This window comes from Salvelinus alpinus, chromosome 1 (genome assembly GCF_045679555.1).
Source record: "Salvelinus alpinus chromosome 1, SLU_Salpinus.1, whole genome shotgun sequence".
Classification (NCBI taxonomy): domain Eukaryota; kingdom Metazoa; phylum Chordata; class Actinopteri; order Salmoniformes; family Salmonidae; genus Salvelinus; species Salvelinus alpinus.
Window position 1 is genome coordinate 44,811,497 of NC_092086.1, and position 15,576 is coordinate 44,827,072.

Consider the following 15,576-nt stretch of genomic DNA (forward strand, 5'->3'; position numbering starts at 1 on the left):
TAAAATCCTTTATATCTCAAAAAGTCTGTTAAGTTGGCACCATCGATTTGAGTAATCCACTCGTTCAGAGAAAGGAATCCAAAAAGCTACCGCTAAACTTTGTTAAAACAAGTCAAAATACGTTTCTATTTAATCCTCAGGTACCCTAAAAGGTCATTAAACTATCATATTTCATACGGAAAGAAGTATGTTCACTAGGAAAGCAAAATTAACAGGTGCGCGTCCTCTTCGTCGCGCGCGTACAGACTGATTTCCAACTCTGACTCCCAGTACTAAAACTCAAAATTCTTCCTCGTTTGGGAAGAAACAAGCCTGAAACCTTGAACAAAGACTGTTGACATCTAGTAGAAGCCATATGAATTGCAATCTGGGAGCTGGTATTGCATATGCCCCTATGCTTTCCATTGTAAGAGCATGGGCTCTCAAAACAAAAATCTGGTTGGATTTTCTCCTACCATATCAATTGTGTTATAGGCTCATACATTATTTTAAAATGTCTATCAACTTCAAAGTGTTTTCCATCCAATGGTACCAATTATATGCATTTCCTGGCTTCTGGGCCAAAGTAAACAGGCAGTTTACTTAGACACGTCAGTCAGACAGGAAGTGGAGAAAAATAGACCCTAGCCTGAAGAAGTTATGTATTTTTACATGAAAAACAGTGTTGGGAGCAACATTATTTTAACACATCAGAGAATAACAGAGTAGAAAAGGTCAACCATATCAACCACAACAATTGTTCCTCCTTCCCCCCCAGACTCGTTGTTCCCTGTGGACTTCTCCCTGATGACAACAGTGAGGGCAAAGAAGGACACCCAGTTCTTCCTGCTGTCTGTGTATGATGAGCAGGGTGTACAGCAGCTGGGGCTGGAGGTGGGCCGCTCACCTGTCTTCCTGTATGAAGACCACCAGGGACAGCCCTCCCCGGAGCTCTACCCCATCTTCAAGAAGATCAACTTGGCTGATGGAAAGTGGGTACTACCCCTGGCCTGGTGTCCTTGGCTCTTGACTGGGACTTCTTCTCAAAACCCGAACTCTATAGCACCTGATTTATGATTGACACATATTGACATGATTGGGTGAGATTCACCTGCATCGTGTCATTTGGTTGGCCATTGGGTATCACCATTACCTGACCCAAAATATGGAGTTTCCACTAAGTGATTTCACTTAGCCATACTTGAACGTGGCACACACAGCTCACACAATGTGCTTGACCCTAAGTGACCTGGAGCTATAGAGGACACACAGGACACACATAGATCACGAGGACACACATAGATCACGCTAGTACCGGAGTTCTTTGCTCACAATACAAGGTCAATAGCTTGACTTGACCCTGTAAAATACTACAATGTGATTCAATGCATTTGACCTTAGAAAACCCTTCCTCAGAATACTGCAAACAGGTGGTGCCTCCTTCTAACTGAACCCAAGTGACTTACATTCAACCTGACACTTCATATTGCTACATCTGCATTATAAAGATATCACTACACTGTACTAACCCATCTCTACCTCTCTGTCTGTCCAGGTGGCACAGAATAGCCTACAGTGTGGAGGGCAAGTCAGTCACCCTGTACCTGGACTGTGAGAAGGTGCAGACTCTGGAGTTACTAAGAGGGGACAATCCCCTGGTCAGCACGGAGGGGGTGACCGTGTTTGGAACACGACTACTGGACGAGGAGGTGTTTGAGGTAGGACACCAGGGCGAGGGAGTCAGGGTTGGGTGTGAATGAAGTAGTGTCATGGACTGTATGTAGGTATGTATGTACTGTAGTCTCATCAGTAGCAGAACACAAACTGGTTCATTCTAGTATTGGATCTGAGGAACATCAATATTATTTGTTGGAACTTGTTTTAACTGGATTCTTGGCATAATGTGGGTCATCTACACTGAGTGTATAAAACATTAGGAACACCTGCTCTTTCCATGACATAGACTGACCAGGTGAATCCAGGTGAAAGCTATGATCCCTTATTGATGTCACTTGTTAAATTCACTTCAATCAGTGTAGATGAAGGGGAGGAGACAGGTTATGTGTATGTGTGCCATTCAGAGGGTGAATAGGCAATACAAAATATTTAAGCACGCTTTTCAACTCGGGATGTGGTAGTAGGTGCCAGGCGCACCGGTGTCAGTGTATCAAGAACTGCAACGCTGTAGGGTTTTTCACTCTCAACAGTTTCTTGTGTGTATCAAGAATGGTCTATCACCCAATGGACATTCAGCCAACTTGACACAACCGTGGGAAATATTGGAGTCAACATGGGCCAGCATCCCTGTGGAACGCTTTTGACACCTTGTAGAGTCCATGGCCCGACGAATTGAGGCTGTTCTGAGGGCAAAAGGGGTACAACTCAATATTAGGAAGGTGTTCCTTATGTTTTGTACACTCAGCGTATATGAGCCGTTGCCTGGACAACACCGGGAGGAGGTTAGCACTCTGACTTGAACCCTAATGCAATATCCCTACTATAAATTCTACTTGTAGCCCTGAATAAATTATTTTATTGAGGCGTGAATGAGATCCTCTAAAGCCACAACGGACAAGATTAAAATAACCATTATTTCCATGTGAGCTTAATTCATCAAATATGCCTGTTAGACCAGTGGAGATATTCACTTGCGTCATATATTAGCTGAATATTCTGACATGAACCCGCAGGGGATCCCGATCCCACTAACCTTGTTTTAACTCGGATGACTTTCTCTTCTCATAACCTCTTTCTGTCCCGGCCCATACAAATGAAAGAGATGGCACATTCCATCACATACTCCACTAATTGTGTTCAGTTGTGAACATGCAGACTGGAGCAGTATGTGTTGTTGCTGTAAGCTTTAATGGGGGGTGAATGGGAGGGGTGGAGAACGGTTGAGAGTGGAGCAACAGGTAGGGGAGGACTAGGTTGTTTGCGGAAGGGAGTGGGGGGAACTGTTCAGACATGATCTGCTCTGGCCACATCTTTTCTACTGTGATCAAATACCTGGAAATGAAACTCAACATTTGTATTTGTATGAGTGAGTTTGGATGTTTTGGAGAGTGTGTGGTGTTAGATGTGTTGACATTTGAACAGACAGCTCTATATTCTGACGTTTCAGTGAATGTGTGAGTGTGAACATGTGTCAGTGAATGTGTGAGTGTGAACATGTGTCAGTGAATGTGTGAGTGTGAACATGTGTCAGTGAATGTGTGAGTGTGAACATGTGTCAGTGAATGTGTGAGTGTGAACATGTGTCAGTGAATGTGTGAGTGTGAACATGTGTCAGTGAATGTGTGAGTGTGAACATGTGTCAGTGAATGTATGAGTGTGAACATGTGTCAGTGAATGTATGAGTGTTGTTCATGCCTGCTGATTGGGAGGATTGATCTTGTGGGAGGAGGAATTTCCCAGTCGTCAGTGTTTATCCCTACGGCGACACTCGTCAGGGCTGCTGTCCTCATCATTATCCCTGAGTAGCTGTGGAGGGCAAAGATCACATATTTAATGATGGCTTGGGTTGTTTGAGCTAGGTGAAAGTGATTGGGGAAATGACCACGTCATTATGGAACCTTAAAATTGAAATGGACACTGAACAGTGAGTTATGATGTGTAGTTAAATATGTGAATAATATAATGTGTGCGTGTGCGTGTGCGTGTGCGTGTGCGTGTGCGTGTGTGCCATACATACAGTATGTGCTTTCAAATCAGACAATAAAAAGATAAATTAATTCCAAGTAAAGCTCATATTCTTTTATTTTCATTTCCCTGACCCTGTTCCATAAGTCATTCCCAATGTCTCTCCCAGGATAGTGTGCAGGCCTAGTCCATTGTAATTCCAATGCAGCTCCACTCTTAATTCAGTAGCCTCCAGCATAAAGAGAGCCGAGTAGAGCAGCAGTCCCATCTCTGCTCATGTCCGCAGGACCTGAGACACAGAGGGGGAGAGTAGGAGGGGGTTACAGAGCACACACCCTCCCATCTCTCAGGCCCTTCAGGGTACCATCCCAACCCAGACTTTGCATACTTGAGACATTGGAAAAGAACAGAGGAAGGGTTATTATCTGGCCCTAATCTTCTCAGCTTTCACCCTCTCAGAAACAGATGTCCCCTGACGTTCTCACATAGACAAGAACTATACAATCTCCCTCTAGCCACGCCCCCACACAATAACCTCCCCTCCCGCTGATGGCTTAACTTTACCTCAAATGCTTCTCCTACTCCATAAGTAAAACTTAATAGCCTCCCATGCCATTAGGTTCCCTCTCCCTCTCTTACTTTAACAGACACCCCTCTATCTCCCAAATAAAACAGTCTTCTTTCTCCAATTAAGCAATGCTTCCCCTGAACATTCCTTGTATAAAACAACTGTAAAGATCCATTTTCACCCCAACCCCATCTTTCAAAACATCCCATTTATCATTCCTCAGGCTGCAAAAAAAACATCCCTTTGACGTCCTTATGACTAATACCCGTCAATTATCAACATTCTCTTTAGCATTCTCTCTGCTCTGCTCTCTCTGAATAGTCTAAGTGAGTGAGAGGCCAGCTCATGTGTCCCATGTTGAATGGCTGTGGGTCAGGGCCGTGTTGACCTGGATGAGGTTGGTACTGGGGGAGAGGTTAGAGGTTGGCCTTGTTCGCAGGCCCGTTCTGTTCCCAGGACCTGGTTCTGTTCCAGGAGGGATCCAGGGGGCCAGTGTTCCGGCCCAGTTCCCCCAGCGTGGGAGAACATAGTGTGGGAGCTTGGGGATGGTGGTCAGCCCCTAATGCTTCTATTGCTTCCAGATTTCCTTCAAATGACTGTTGGTGTTGTTTACACACGTGCAGAGCCATGGACACAAGAATGTGCACGTAAATACTGTACGCACACACACACACACACATGCACGTACACATACAAAAGCAATCATTTAATTGTCCACAAGTCTGAATGTATTGTCTGGGCTCTCTGTGGGCTGTTTGTGTGTTTTTGACACGTCTAACGCTTAGATATGATCCAGCCGAGTGTTTATGTGTGAACAACATCTGACCGTGTCTGTCTGTCTGTATTAGTCATTGTATTATTGTTGTGAGTAATCAGGCCTCTTTAGAAAACAGTCAGAGTTTTGGTGTTGGTCTGGCTTGATGTTGGGCTGTTATCAAGCGTGTCTTAAAAGGGCAGATTTGATATTGATAGAGGAATCTCATGGATAGCTGGAGAGATTGGAAATGCTGCATTAATTAGTCAAGGTCTGTCTGTTGTAGATGCATTTCTTCCTTTCTGATGATTGTATTCAGATGTTTTGACATCTGTTGCCCTGCAGGCTAGTAAGGAGCTAAGTATTTATTCTTGTTTTACTGTAGTGAGGTGTAGTCATATTCAGTGCAGTATGTGTTGTTGTTGATTTGGTTGTTGTTAGGGGTTCAAGCAGCGAAGCTGGTAATACCTTATTGTATTTCTTCTGGTTCATTATTATTATACTGGATTCTTCCCCCAGGGAAAATAACATGCACATTCCTGTGAGATGGTAAGTCTAGGAGGGCACAACTTGGCATGTTGGTAACGGCCCATGGGTCACACCCTCTCATGCAATCCCATGCAAATTTGCCTCATTGTGGCACTATAACAAGCGATTAAAAATGCTACATTTTAAAGCTCATGCTACTCACCCTGTGTGACGGAGAGTCATGAAATTTGGTACATAGGTCCCACTCCTCACAAGGAACAAATTTGCCTCATGGCCCTATAAGGTCCGCCATGATGCATTTTCCGCCATTTATAATGATGTGAAAAACACTTAAAACGCTACTCCTCTGTCACCGAATGACCGATCTGCACAAAAATGGATATATGGCATCTATGGAACAAGTTCTACCAACACACTATTTCTCAGTCTAGTATGTCAAACAACATGGCAACTACTGACCAATAAACATTCACATGGACCTGATCTGGCACATAAATACATATAAATCAGATACAGATAATCGTATTGTAATTCAACTTGGTACATATGTTCCAAACACGGTTTAGACTCAACATATGCAAGCACATTTAGATCAACCACATGGTGGCGCTATAACGGGCACATATTTATATTTCTTGATCTGTTTGACTCAGTGTGATGAAATTTGGCACACATGCTCAGGGATATTAGTTTAGCTAACATGTAAAGTATGGTTCATTTTGGCACTGTTGGACAGGAAAAAACATTAATGCAAGCTCATTGGCTCATAGCAGCCATATTGTTTGAGCTAGAGTCCTGTAAAATAGAAGAAGCCACTTAAAGTGTTCAATATCATAAAAAATAGTTAAAAATACCTTAAACTCATATAGCATGATCTGATTGATTTTTCGTTTGGATATTTGCGAAGCGTGGTAAGGAGCACAGAGTACAGCTCATCCTTGGGCGATGTGTCCAATCTGTCTTGATGGTGGCACAGAGGGCCCACACCTTGAACCCCGGCATTGCTGCTTGCAGCTATATTCATTGTTGTTGTTGTTGTGTATAAACCTGTTGGTCCTATTAGCCCAGAGAGATACAGACTGTATAACAGTGCTACAAAGGAGTGTTTGATGACTCCTAGTTCAGGCCAGTTCTAGACAGTGTTTATGGAGTGAGATCTCATTAGTGGAGAAGAGGTCAAGTCCGTTCATTGTGGCTTTAACAAGGTCTATATAATAAGGCCTATATAATTGGCTGCTATGAAAGGGAAAGGGAAAAGAGAATAGCACAACTGAATGTATTGAACTGAAATGTATCTTCCGCATTTAACCTAACCCCTCTGAATCAATACCAGCTAACTAGCACCACAGTGCAGGCCTGGGCACCATAAAGCAAGCCCACACTTCCAACCACTCTAGTCCTATGTTAGTCAATGGAGCAGCTCTATTGGCTGAAACGTTGGTATCAAAGATCCATGACATTGTATACAGAGTATCCAATAGTACTAGTCTGCTGGAGATTCTTCTTTCTTCAGTGGAGCTGAGCCAGCCTGTGTGTCGCTATGGGAACTAGACAGTACTGTGTGACTGTGATCTGATGCTGTTTGTTGGTTTTTGTCATCAGCACTTCAGAGGAGGAACTGTATTTTTTATTTAACTAGGTAAGTCAGTTAAGAACCAATTCTTATTTACATTGACAGCCTACTGGGGAACAGTGGGTTAGCTGCCTTGTTCAGGGGCAGAATAACAGATCTTTACCTTGTCAGCTCGGGGATTCGATACAGCCACCTTTCAGTTACTGGCCCAACGCTCTAACCACTAAGCTACCTGCCGCCTCGCTCCCAGACTGTGGTTTAAGTCATCTACACACATATTCTCCTCAGATATTTGCAGCCACTGTAATGTGCTGATAGATGGATAAGGCTGCCTCCATGTCTAGAGATGTGCTCTGTGGCTCTGGCTCTGTACTGTAATGCTGTACATCTGCTGCGCAGGGACAAAGTAGTCACGAAGCTGACCAGCCGGCCGGCGCCAGCTAGGGGGAGTGGGGAGGGATACGGTACCAAAGGTGGAACAGGGCCTTTGATCTTTGGCTGAGAATCTCTCTCTCTCACTCTCTGAAAAGGTGTGGTAGAATTTGATGTTGATTGGGTTTTCATCTCTGGAGCATTAACTGTAACCTAGTAGTTTATGTTGGCTAAATACTGGCCTGAGATCTGTGCTCGGTGAGATCTGAGTGAAGCACTAATAAAACGTGTGGGGGGGGGTTTGGCGAGGTCTGTCTGTGTGTTTATGTGTACACACACTCTGGCCCTCCGAGGCAAGCTGGGGATGTAAAGGGGTGTTTGAAATGGGAGTGTGACGGAAGTATTTGACTGTTATGTGTACACTCAGCACCCTGCTAGAAGCCTGGGAACAGAGGGGTTGTGGGAGCAGCAGTCACAGTAGTATTGGCCATTTTATACACACAGGATATTCACATGTGAAACGGCTTCAGCTCTATTAAACACATTCTCTTAGCGGTATGGCAGCATCCTACACAGCATTCAATTTCCCAGCCATTTTCAGCCTGGTCCTCCGAGGCCATCGCAGTGCTTCTCATAGAATGCAATGTCAGAGTGATGTGCTAATCCTTTCTGTCACTGTATGTTTGTCTGTGAGGTTAACATGATGCTTTTTTGTTTTTCTGTATGCTTGTCTGCCTGCCTTTCTGGTGTATGTATGTGTGTGTGTGTGTGTGTGTGTGTGTGTGTGTGTGTGTGTGTGTGTGTGTGTGTGTGTGTGTGTGTGTGTGTGTGTGTGTGTGTGTGTGTGTGTGTGTGTGTGTGTGTGTGTGTGTGTGTGTGTGTGTGTGTGTGTTTTCCAGGGAGAGATCCAGCAGTTGTTGATTCTGGAGGACGCCCAGGCTGCGGCTGACTACTGCCTGCACTACATCCCTGACTGTGACTCTCCCCTGTCCTACAACAGCCTGGCCCAGGACCCTGAGCAGGTCAGTACTCCAGCCACCAGGGGGAGACACCCTCTGACATACACACATACCCACACAGTACACACACACACACTATTCCACTCCCCCTTCACCTGTCTTGTTTTATTATCAGTGATTCATCCACCCAAAATATCCTCTTCAAACTGTAACAGTATTTCTTTATTTCTCTCTCCCCTTCTCTCTCTCTCTCTTCTTTCATATATGTATGCAATTACATAATCTGTTATACAGTAGTTGATGATGTGGGTTTCTGGCTGCTAGCAAAGAAACCAGGTTGGAATTCCATCTGTAGTTAGTGAACAGGGGTGCTAACAAGACACACACAACCTTACAACCTCAGTAAAACTGCAAATGAACACAAAGACATGGATTGCATTCTGCACCTTCAATAAAACCCAGATGGTCCCTGATCATAATTTGATTATGGAACAGAGAGTGTATTTGTCTGGACTGCTTTAGAGTTGAACTCACAGAGCGATATTTCCAGTTTGAGTTCTCTCTATGCTGGCTCAGTCAGGGCTCAACATTTCAGAGATACAGGTTCATGTTGAGGCTTTGTGCAGGTCCTGACTACACAGCACAGTGCTGGCTGCTACAGCTGCTTCCTCAGCCCCTTGTTTCTCAGCCAACAGATAAAATGATGAACAAGCAGCATGCATATCAATAGTGTCTGCCAGAGACCTGCCCAGCCCCGCCCTCTGTAGCCCAGCCAATCCCAGCCTTGGCCAGGTACTGAATCACATGATTTATCACTACCCAGTCTGCTCGGCCTAGGGGCCCGAACACACCACTAAAACACAGGGAGGCCAGGCCAGAGAAGAATGAGACATCAGTCAGTCAGCATGAGAAGAAGCTCCTCTCCCTGTCTTTGATAGTGAGCCAGCAGCAGAGTGGTGCGTCTCTCCCTTGGTTGTGTTGAGCTGCTTCAGCTTGAACACACACAGCCAGGAGCCCCGTAAATCTCACAGGATATCACCACTCTAGCTCTTCCCCTCTTCACCGGGCCTGCTTGGGCAATGGGATACACTTGGGAGAGATGAGTTATATTATGATGTATGTGTGTGTCTTTATGTTGGAGAAAAGTGTTTTGGAGAGAGGGAGAGAGGAAAAGTAAGAAATATTGATTCATGCGGCCCACAGGGAGATACTGTCAGAGTCTGTGAGAACAGTGTTCTGTGTGTAGGCTCCTATGCCTGGCTGTGTGTCTGTGTCTGGGTGTGTCCAATTCCTGGCGCTGCTCCTGGGACTGTCCTTCAGTGTCTATCAGACGTAGAGCGTGTTGGCTATTCTAGATCTACAGCTGAGAAACCTGCTCTGTGTCCAAGACCTTGTCAGCATCACTCAATCTATTCATTTTATATCCCCCTCACACTGACCCTGTTTACAAACCATCACAATCTCCTCATCAACGTATTTTACAGACCAGATCTTTGACATCGTTCTCATATAAAGGTCTTCAATAATAGTGACAGGTATGGATATGAGTTAAAGAAGGACATAAATGACATTTATGTTTACATATTTTATCCTTTCTAGGACACACGTTCCGCTAGCGGAACCCCCCCACAACATTCCGCTGGAACCGCAGCGCGGGAAATTCAAAAATATTTTTTGGAAATATGTAACTTTCACACAATAACAAGTCCAATACAGCAAATGAAAGATAAACATCTTGTTAATCTATCCATCGTGTCCAATTTCAAAAATGCTTTACAGCGAAAACACAACATATGATTATGTTAGATCACCGCCAAGTCCAAAAAACACACAGCCATTTTCCCAGCCAAAGATAGGAGTCACAAAACGCAGAAATAGAGAAAATTAATCACTAACCTTTGATGATCTTCTTCAGATGACAATCATAGGACATCATGTTACACAATACATGTATGTTTTGTTCGATAATGTGCATATTTATATCCAAAAACCTTAGTTTACATTGGCGCCATGTTCAGAAATGCCTCCAAAATATCCAGAGAAATTGCAGAGAGCCACATCTAATAACGGGAAATACTCATCATAAACTTTGATGAAAGATACATGTTTTACATAGAATTAAAGATACACTTGTTCTTAATGCAACCGCTGTGTCAGATTTGTTTTTTAAATTACGGAAAAAGCACACCATGCAATAATCTGAGACAGCGCTCAGATATAACAACATTTCTCCGCCATGTTGGAGTCAACAGAAATACGAAATTACATCATAAATATTCCCTTACCTTTGATGATCTTCATCAGAATGCACTCCCAGGAATCCTAGTTCCACGATAAATTGTTGTTTTGTTCGATAATGTCCGGTATTTATAGTAGCTACTTTTGCTAGCACGTTTAGTAAACATATCCAAACGCTCGCGCCGGTCCAGGCGAACTCAGACGAAAACTTCAAAAAGTTATATTACAGGTCGAATAAACTGGTCAAACTAAGTAGAGAATCAATCTTCAGGATGTTGTTATCATATATATCCAATAACATTCCAACCGGAGCATTCCTTCGTGTCTGTAGAAGTTATGGAACGCAAGGCGATATCATGAGGAATGCGCGTGACCAGGAACTGGCAATCTGCCAGACCACTGACTCATTCCCCTCTCATCCGGCCCCACAACACAGTATAAACTTCATTCAACGTTCTACAGACTGTTGACATCTAGTGGAAGGCTTAGGAAGTGCAAACAGATCCATATCTTACAGGGATTTGAACAGGCGATGAGTTGAATATCGACCAGCCTCAGAATTTCCACTTCCTGTTTGGAAGTTTGCCTGCCATATGAGTTCTGTTATACTCACAGACATAATTCAAACAGTTTTAGAAACAGTTTTCTATCCATAATATGCATATATTAGCATCTGGGACAGAGTAGGAGACAGTTCAATTTGGGCACGCTATTCATCCAAAGTGAAAATGCTGCCCCCTATCCATAAAAAGTCTTAACAGCCCAACAGGGTCATAAACACACTGACCCCTGACCTCATGAGAAAGTATGTCCTCTCTGTTGACAGGCCAGTGGTAAACAGTGATAAATTAACAGTAGTCTCATTCAAGACTACTCTCTGTGTGTGTGTGTGTGTGTGTGTGTGTGTGTGTGTGTGTGTGTGTGTGTGTGTGTGTGTGTGTGTGTGTGTGTGTGTGTGTGTGTGTGTGTGTGTGTGTGTGTGTGTGTGTGTGTGTGTGTGTGCAGGGATGTGTGTGTGTGTGTGTGTGTGTGTGTGTGTGTGTGTGTGTGTGTGTGTGTGAGTCATGATCTATGCCTGGCCCTACTGGATGTGTGCATAGTGTCTCTCTTCTCCTGGCTTGTTATGTTTCAGGTATTTCACCATGTTGTTGTTTCTCTTGTTCGTGCCCCACCTCCTCCCCTGCCCCCCCTCCCCCTTTTTCATAAAAGACCTCTCAACTTAAACCTGATCCCATGATACAAAGCAACGAACCAGAGGAGCAAAAGAAACACTCCAAAAAAGACAGGAAAGGAAAAAAGAACAAAAAGAAGCGTGACAAGAAGGGGAGGGGCAAGAAGGAGTCGAGGAAGAAGAGAAAAGAAGGAGAGGCGGGTCCAGAGGAGGAGGGTTTCGTCCAGGTGTCCACTGTTTTGCCTGTAAACCAATCCCAAGAAACCTACTATCCCACTGAAAAGACATCTACGATGGAACTGTTCACTCCTGAAGCTGTCACCCCATCTGAAGCCCCTGACCAGACCACCATGATCCCAGAGAGGCCCACACACAGGCCTGACTCTGACATTGAGGACCCCTCCGTGGTGCCCAGTGCACTGCCTGAGTCAAAGGTCACTGAGGAGGTAGACTGAAAAGTTACAATGCAGCTCCCCTCCCCTCCCCCTCCATCCCATCCCTAACAGAGCACTGACCCACTCCCCCAGAATGCCTCATCTACACCCTCTGTCACCTGCTCCTCTCCTCACTATGACCTCTAACCTAACCAGCACTACCCTAATCACCTCCTCCTCTTCCAGGACTCACAATGGAACACGGAGAATCCCTGCATCCCTCTAGATCTAGATTAAGTAGAGTATGCAGACAATCTAGAAATTAGACTATTTTCTACACTGTGTTTTAACACATAGACAACTGTGTCTCAATTGTCACAATAGTTGTTTATGGGTTACACGACATTCATATGACTCTAGGTGTGTGGATAACACTAGTTCTGTCTTTTCTAGTACCTGTAGTTGAACATGCATATCTGAGTAAGTGGTATGTATGAGGTGTTGTGTGTTGTAGTGTTTCTGTGATGTCTCCTTGACCTGAGAGTTTATGTCCTTACATTAACCCAGTCCAAACCTTTGATTTTAAAGCTATACATGTATCCAAAACAGTATGCCTCCTGTGTTGCATTGTCTTTCAAAAGTTGTTTTGTCAGCAAATGTGTAGGTAAGAATAAGTCCCCATGATTGAAATCTCTAAAGGTTATTGTTTGCTACTTTTGCTAATTTGCTGAATTTGCTTATTTTCATACTCTGGCTGTAATGGCTGTCATAATCCATGGCATGCTGCCATCACTACCTGGTTGTGAAATATTCCATCACCATAGGATGATTAATAACACACACTGAGGCTTGCTACATGTATGACCTGCCTATTCCCATAACCAACACCTGTGCTGCTAATTAGCTTAGCAAACTGTACGCTGTGATAGGCTGTGTAAAATGGAAGCGCTGGGCGAACTTAGTGGACTGGGCAGACAGAAAGACAGACAGACCATAATGTTGCCCAGTGTCTCCACGGTTTCCGTTACCATGGTTCTGACCTTAAACGCTCTGGCCTTGTGCAGGAGGAGAGGCTGGACAAAAAGCCCCAGATGGAGGAGTTCGGCGACAACTTATACGGCGACCTGTACGATGACCTCGCTGTCTCCATGGTAACAGTGGGTCCCAATATCAGCGAATACGAGGTCAGTTGAATTGAGATTTTTATATACTGTATGTTCATACGGTGAAGCTCAGTTTTAGTACCACCGTCATGTTCAGTAGCAGCTCAGTTATTAATGTGGTCATTGGATCATGTGATTTACTGGCATGTTGTGTGGACTCGTAGGCTGTAGAGTACGAGGACATAAGTAACGAGACAGAGAACCAGGAGTATGAAGAGTATGAGACGTACGAGGACGGATATGGCTTTGCAGAGAGAGAGGGGGCTGATACCTGGGATGGAGAGGTAGGCCTCATCAAGCATTCAGTTCAACTGTATTCACTCAGAGACTGCTGAGACTGCTGTACATGACCTACAACTGTATTCACCCAGAGACTGCTGAGACTGCTGTACATGACCTACAACTGTATTCACTCAGAGACTGCTGAGACTGCTGTACATGACCTACAACTGTATTCACTCAGAGACTGCTGAGACTGCTGTACATGACCTACAACTGTATTCACTCAGAGACTGCTGAGACTGTACATGACCTACAACTGTATTCACTCAGAGACTGCTGAGACTGCTGTACATGACCTACAACTGTATTCACTCAGAACCTGCTGAGACTGCTGTACATGACCTACAACTGTATTCACTCAGAGACTGCTGAGACTGCTGTACATGACCTACAACTGTATTCACTCAGAGACTGCTGAGACTGCTGTACATGACCTACAACTGTATTCACTCAGAGACTGCTGTACATGACATACAACTGTATTCACTCAGAACCTGCTGAGACTGCTGTACATGACCTACAACTGTATTCCATCAGAACCTGCTGAGACTGCTGTACATGACCTACAACTGTATTCACTCAGAGACTGCTGAGACTGCTGTACATGACCTACAACTGTATTCACTCAGAGACTGCTGAGACTGCTGTACATGACCTACAACTGTATTCACACAGAGACTGCTGAGACTGCTGTACATGACCTACAACTGTATTCACTCAGAGACTGCTGAGACTGCTGTACATGACCTACAACTGTATTCACTCAGAGACTGCTGAGACTGCTGTACATGACCTACAACTGTATTCACTCAGAGACTGCTGAGACTGCTGTACATGACCTACAACTGTATTCACTCAGAACCTGCTGAGACTGCTGTACATGACCTACAACTGTATTCACTCAGAACCTGCTGAGACTGCTGTACATGACCTACAACTGTATTCACTCAGAGACTGCTAAGACTGCTGTACATGACCTACAACTGCTGTACACACAGTAGGTCATCAATCACCTCACACGTCTGTTCATGTGTCTGCCCGTCTGTGTCTGTCTGTGTCTGTCTGTGTCTGTCTGTGTCTGTCTGTGTCCGTCTGTGTCCGTCTGTGTCTGTCTGTGCCTCAGGCCAGTGGCAGACCACTGAAAGGAGAGAAGGGAGAGCCTGCCATCTTTGAACCGGTGAGCTTGAGTATTCAGACAGAATATTGCTCATGGAAATCAATTTTAGGCCCTTAGGATTTTATTTGAGGATTTTTCTTTCAAGTCGGTGTTTTGTAATCTTTATGACTCTATAAAGACCATATGGAGTATTTATGTTGAAATATCTCTGGTATCTCTGAATGTGTTTATATGTCATTGTCATATCTCTGTGATGTTGTGCAGGGTACACTGGTGGAGGGAGCAGTCGGCCCCCCAGGACCAGAGGTAAGACCCCTGCTCCAACTACATTGATACTACATTGAAACTACATTGATACTACATTGATACTAGATTGAAACTACATTGAAACTACATTGATACTACATTGATACTACATTGAAACTACATTGATACTACATTGGAACTACATTGAAACTACATTGATACTACATTGAAACTACATTGATACTACATTGATACTACATTGATACTACATTGAAACTACATTGAAACTACATTGATACTACATTGAAACTACATTGATACTACATTGAAACTACATTGATACTACATTGATACTACATTGAAACTACATTGAAACTACATTGAAACTACATTGATACTACATTGAAACTACATTGAAACTACATTGATACTACATTGATACTACATTGAAACTACATTGATACTACATTGAAACTACATTGATACTACATTGAAACTACATTGATACTATATTGATACTACATTGATACTACATTGAAACTACATTGATACTACATTGAAACTACATTGAAACTACATTGAAACTACATTGATACTACATTGAAACTACATTGATACTACATTGAAACTACATTGATACTACATTGAA

General features: G+C 43.8%; 1 protein-coding gene across 2 annotated transcripts in view; it reads left to right on the forward strand.

Annotated features, from left to right (window-relative positions):
• The window catches only part of LOC139539072 (collagen alpha-1(XI) chain-like), an 84,957-nt gene that overhangs the window by 20,646 nt on the left and 48,735 nt on the right, over positions 1-15,576 (forward strand). Inside the window, exons 3-10 of one of the 2 annotated variants that reach the window (XM_071341837.1) lie at positions 758-971; positions 1,535-1,697; positions 8,277-8,399; positions 11,784-12,191; positions 13,184-13,303; positions 13,447-13,566; positions 14,688-14,741; positions 14,946-14,987. In XM_071341837.1, coding sequence (XP_071197938.1) covers positions 758-971; positions 1,535-1,697; positions 8,277-8,399; positions 11,784-12,191; positions 13,184-13,303; positions 13,447-13,566; positions 14,688-14,741; positions 14,946-14,987 — 1,244 coding nt within the window. The remainder of the gene's footprint in view (positions 1-757; positions 972-1,534; positions 1,698-8,276; positions 8,400-11,783; positions 12,192-13,183; positions 13,304-13,446; positions 13,567-14,687; positions 14,742-14,945; positions 14,988-15,576) is intronic. The other variant, XM_071341926.1, reaches the window with a different exon arrangement.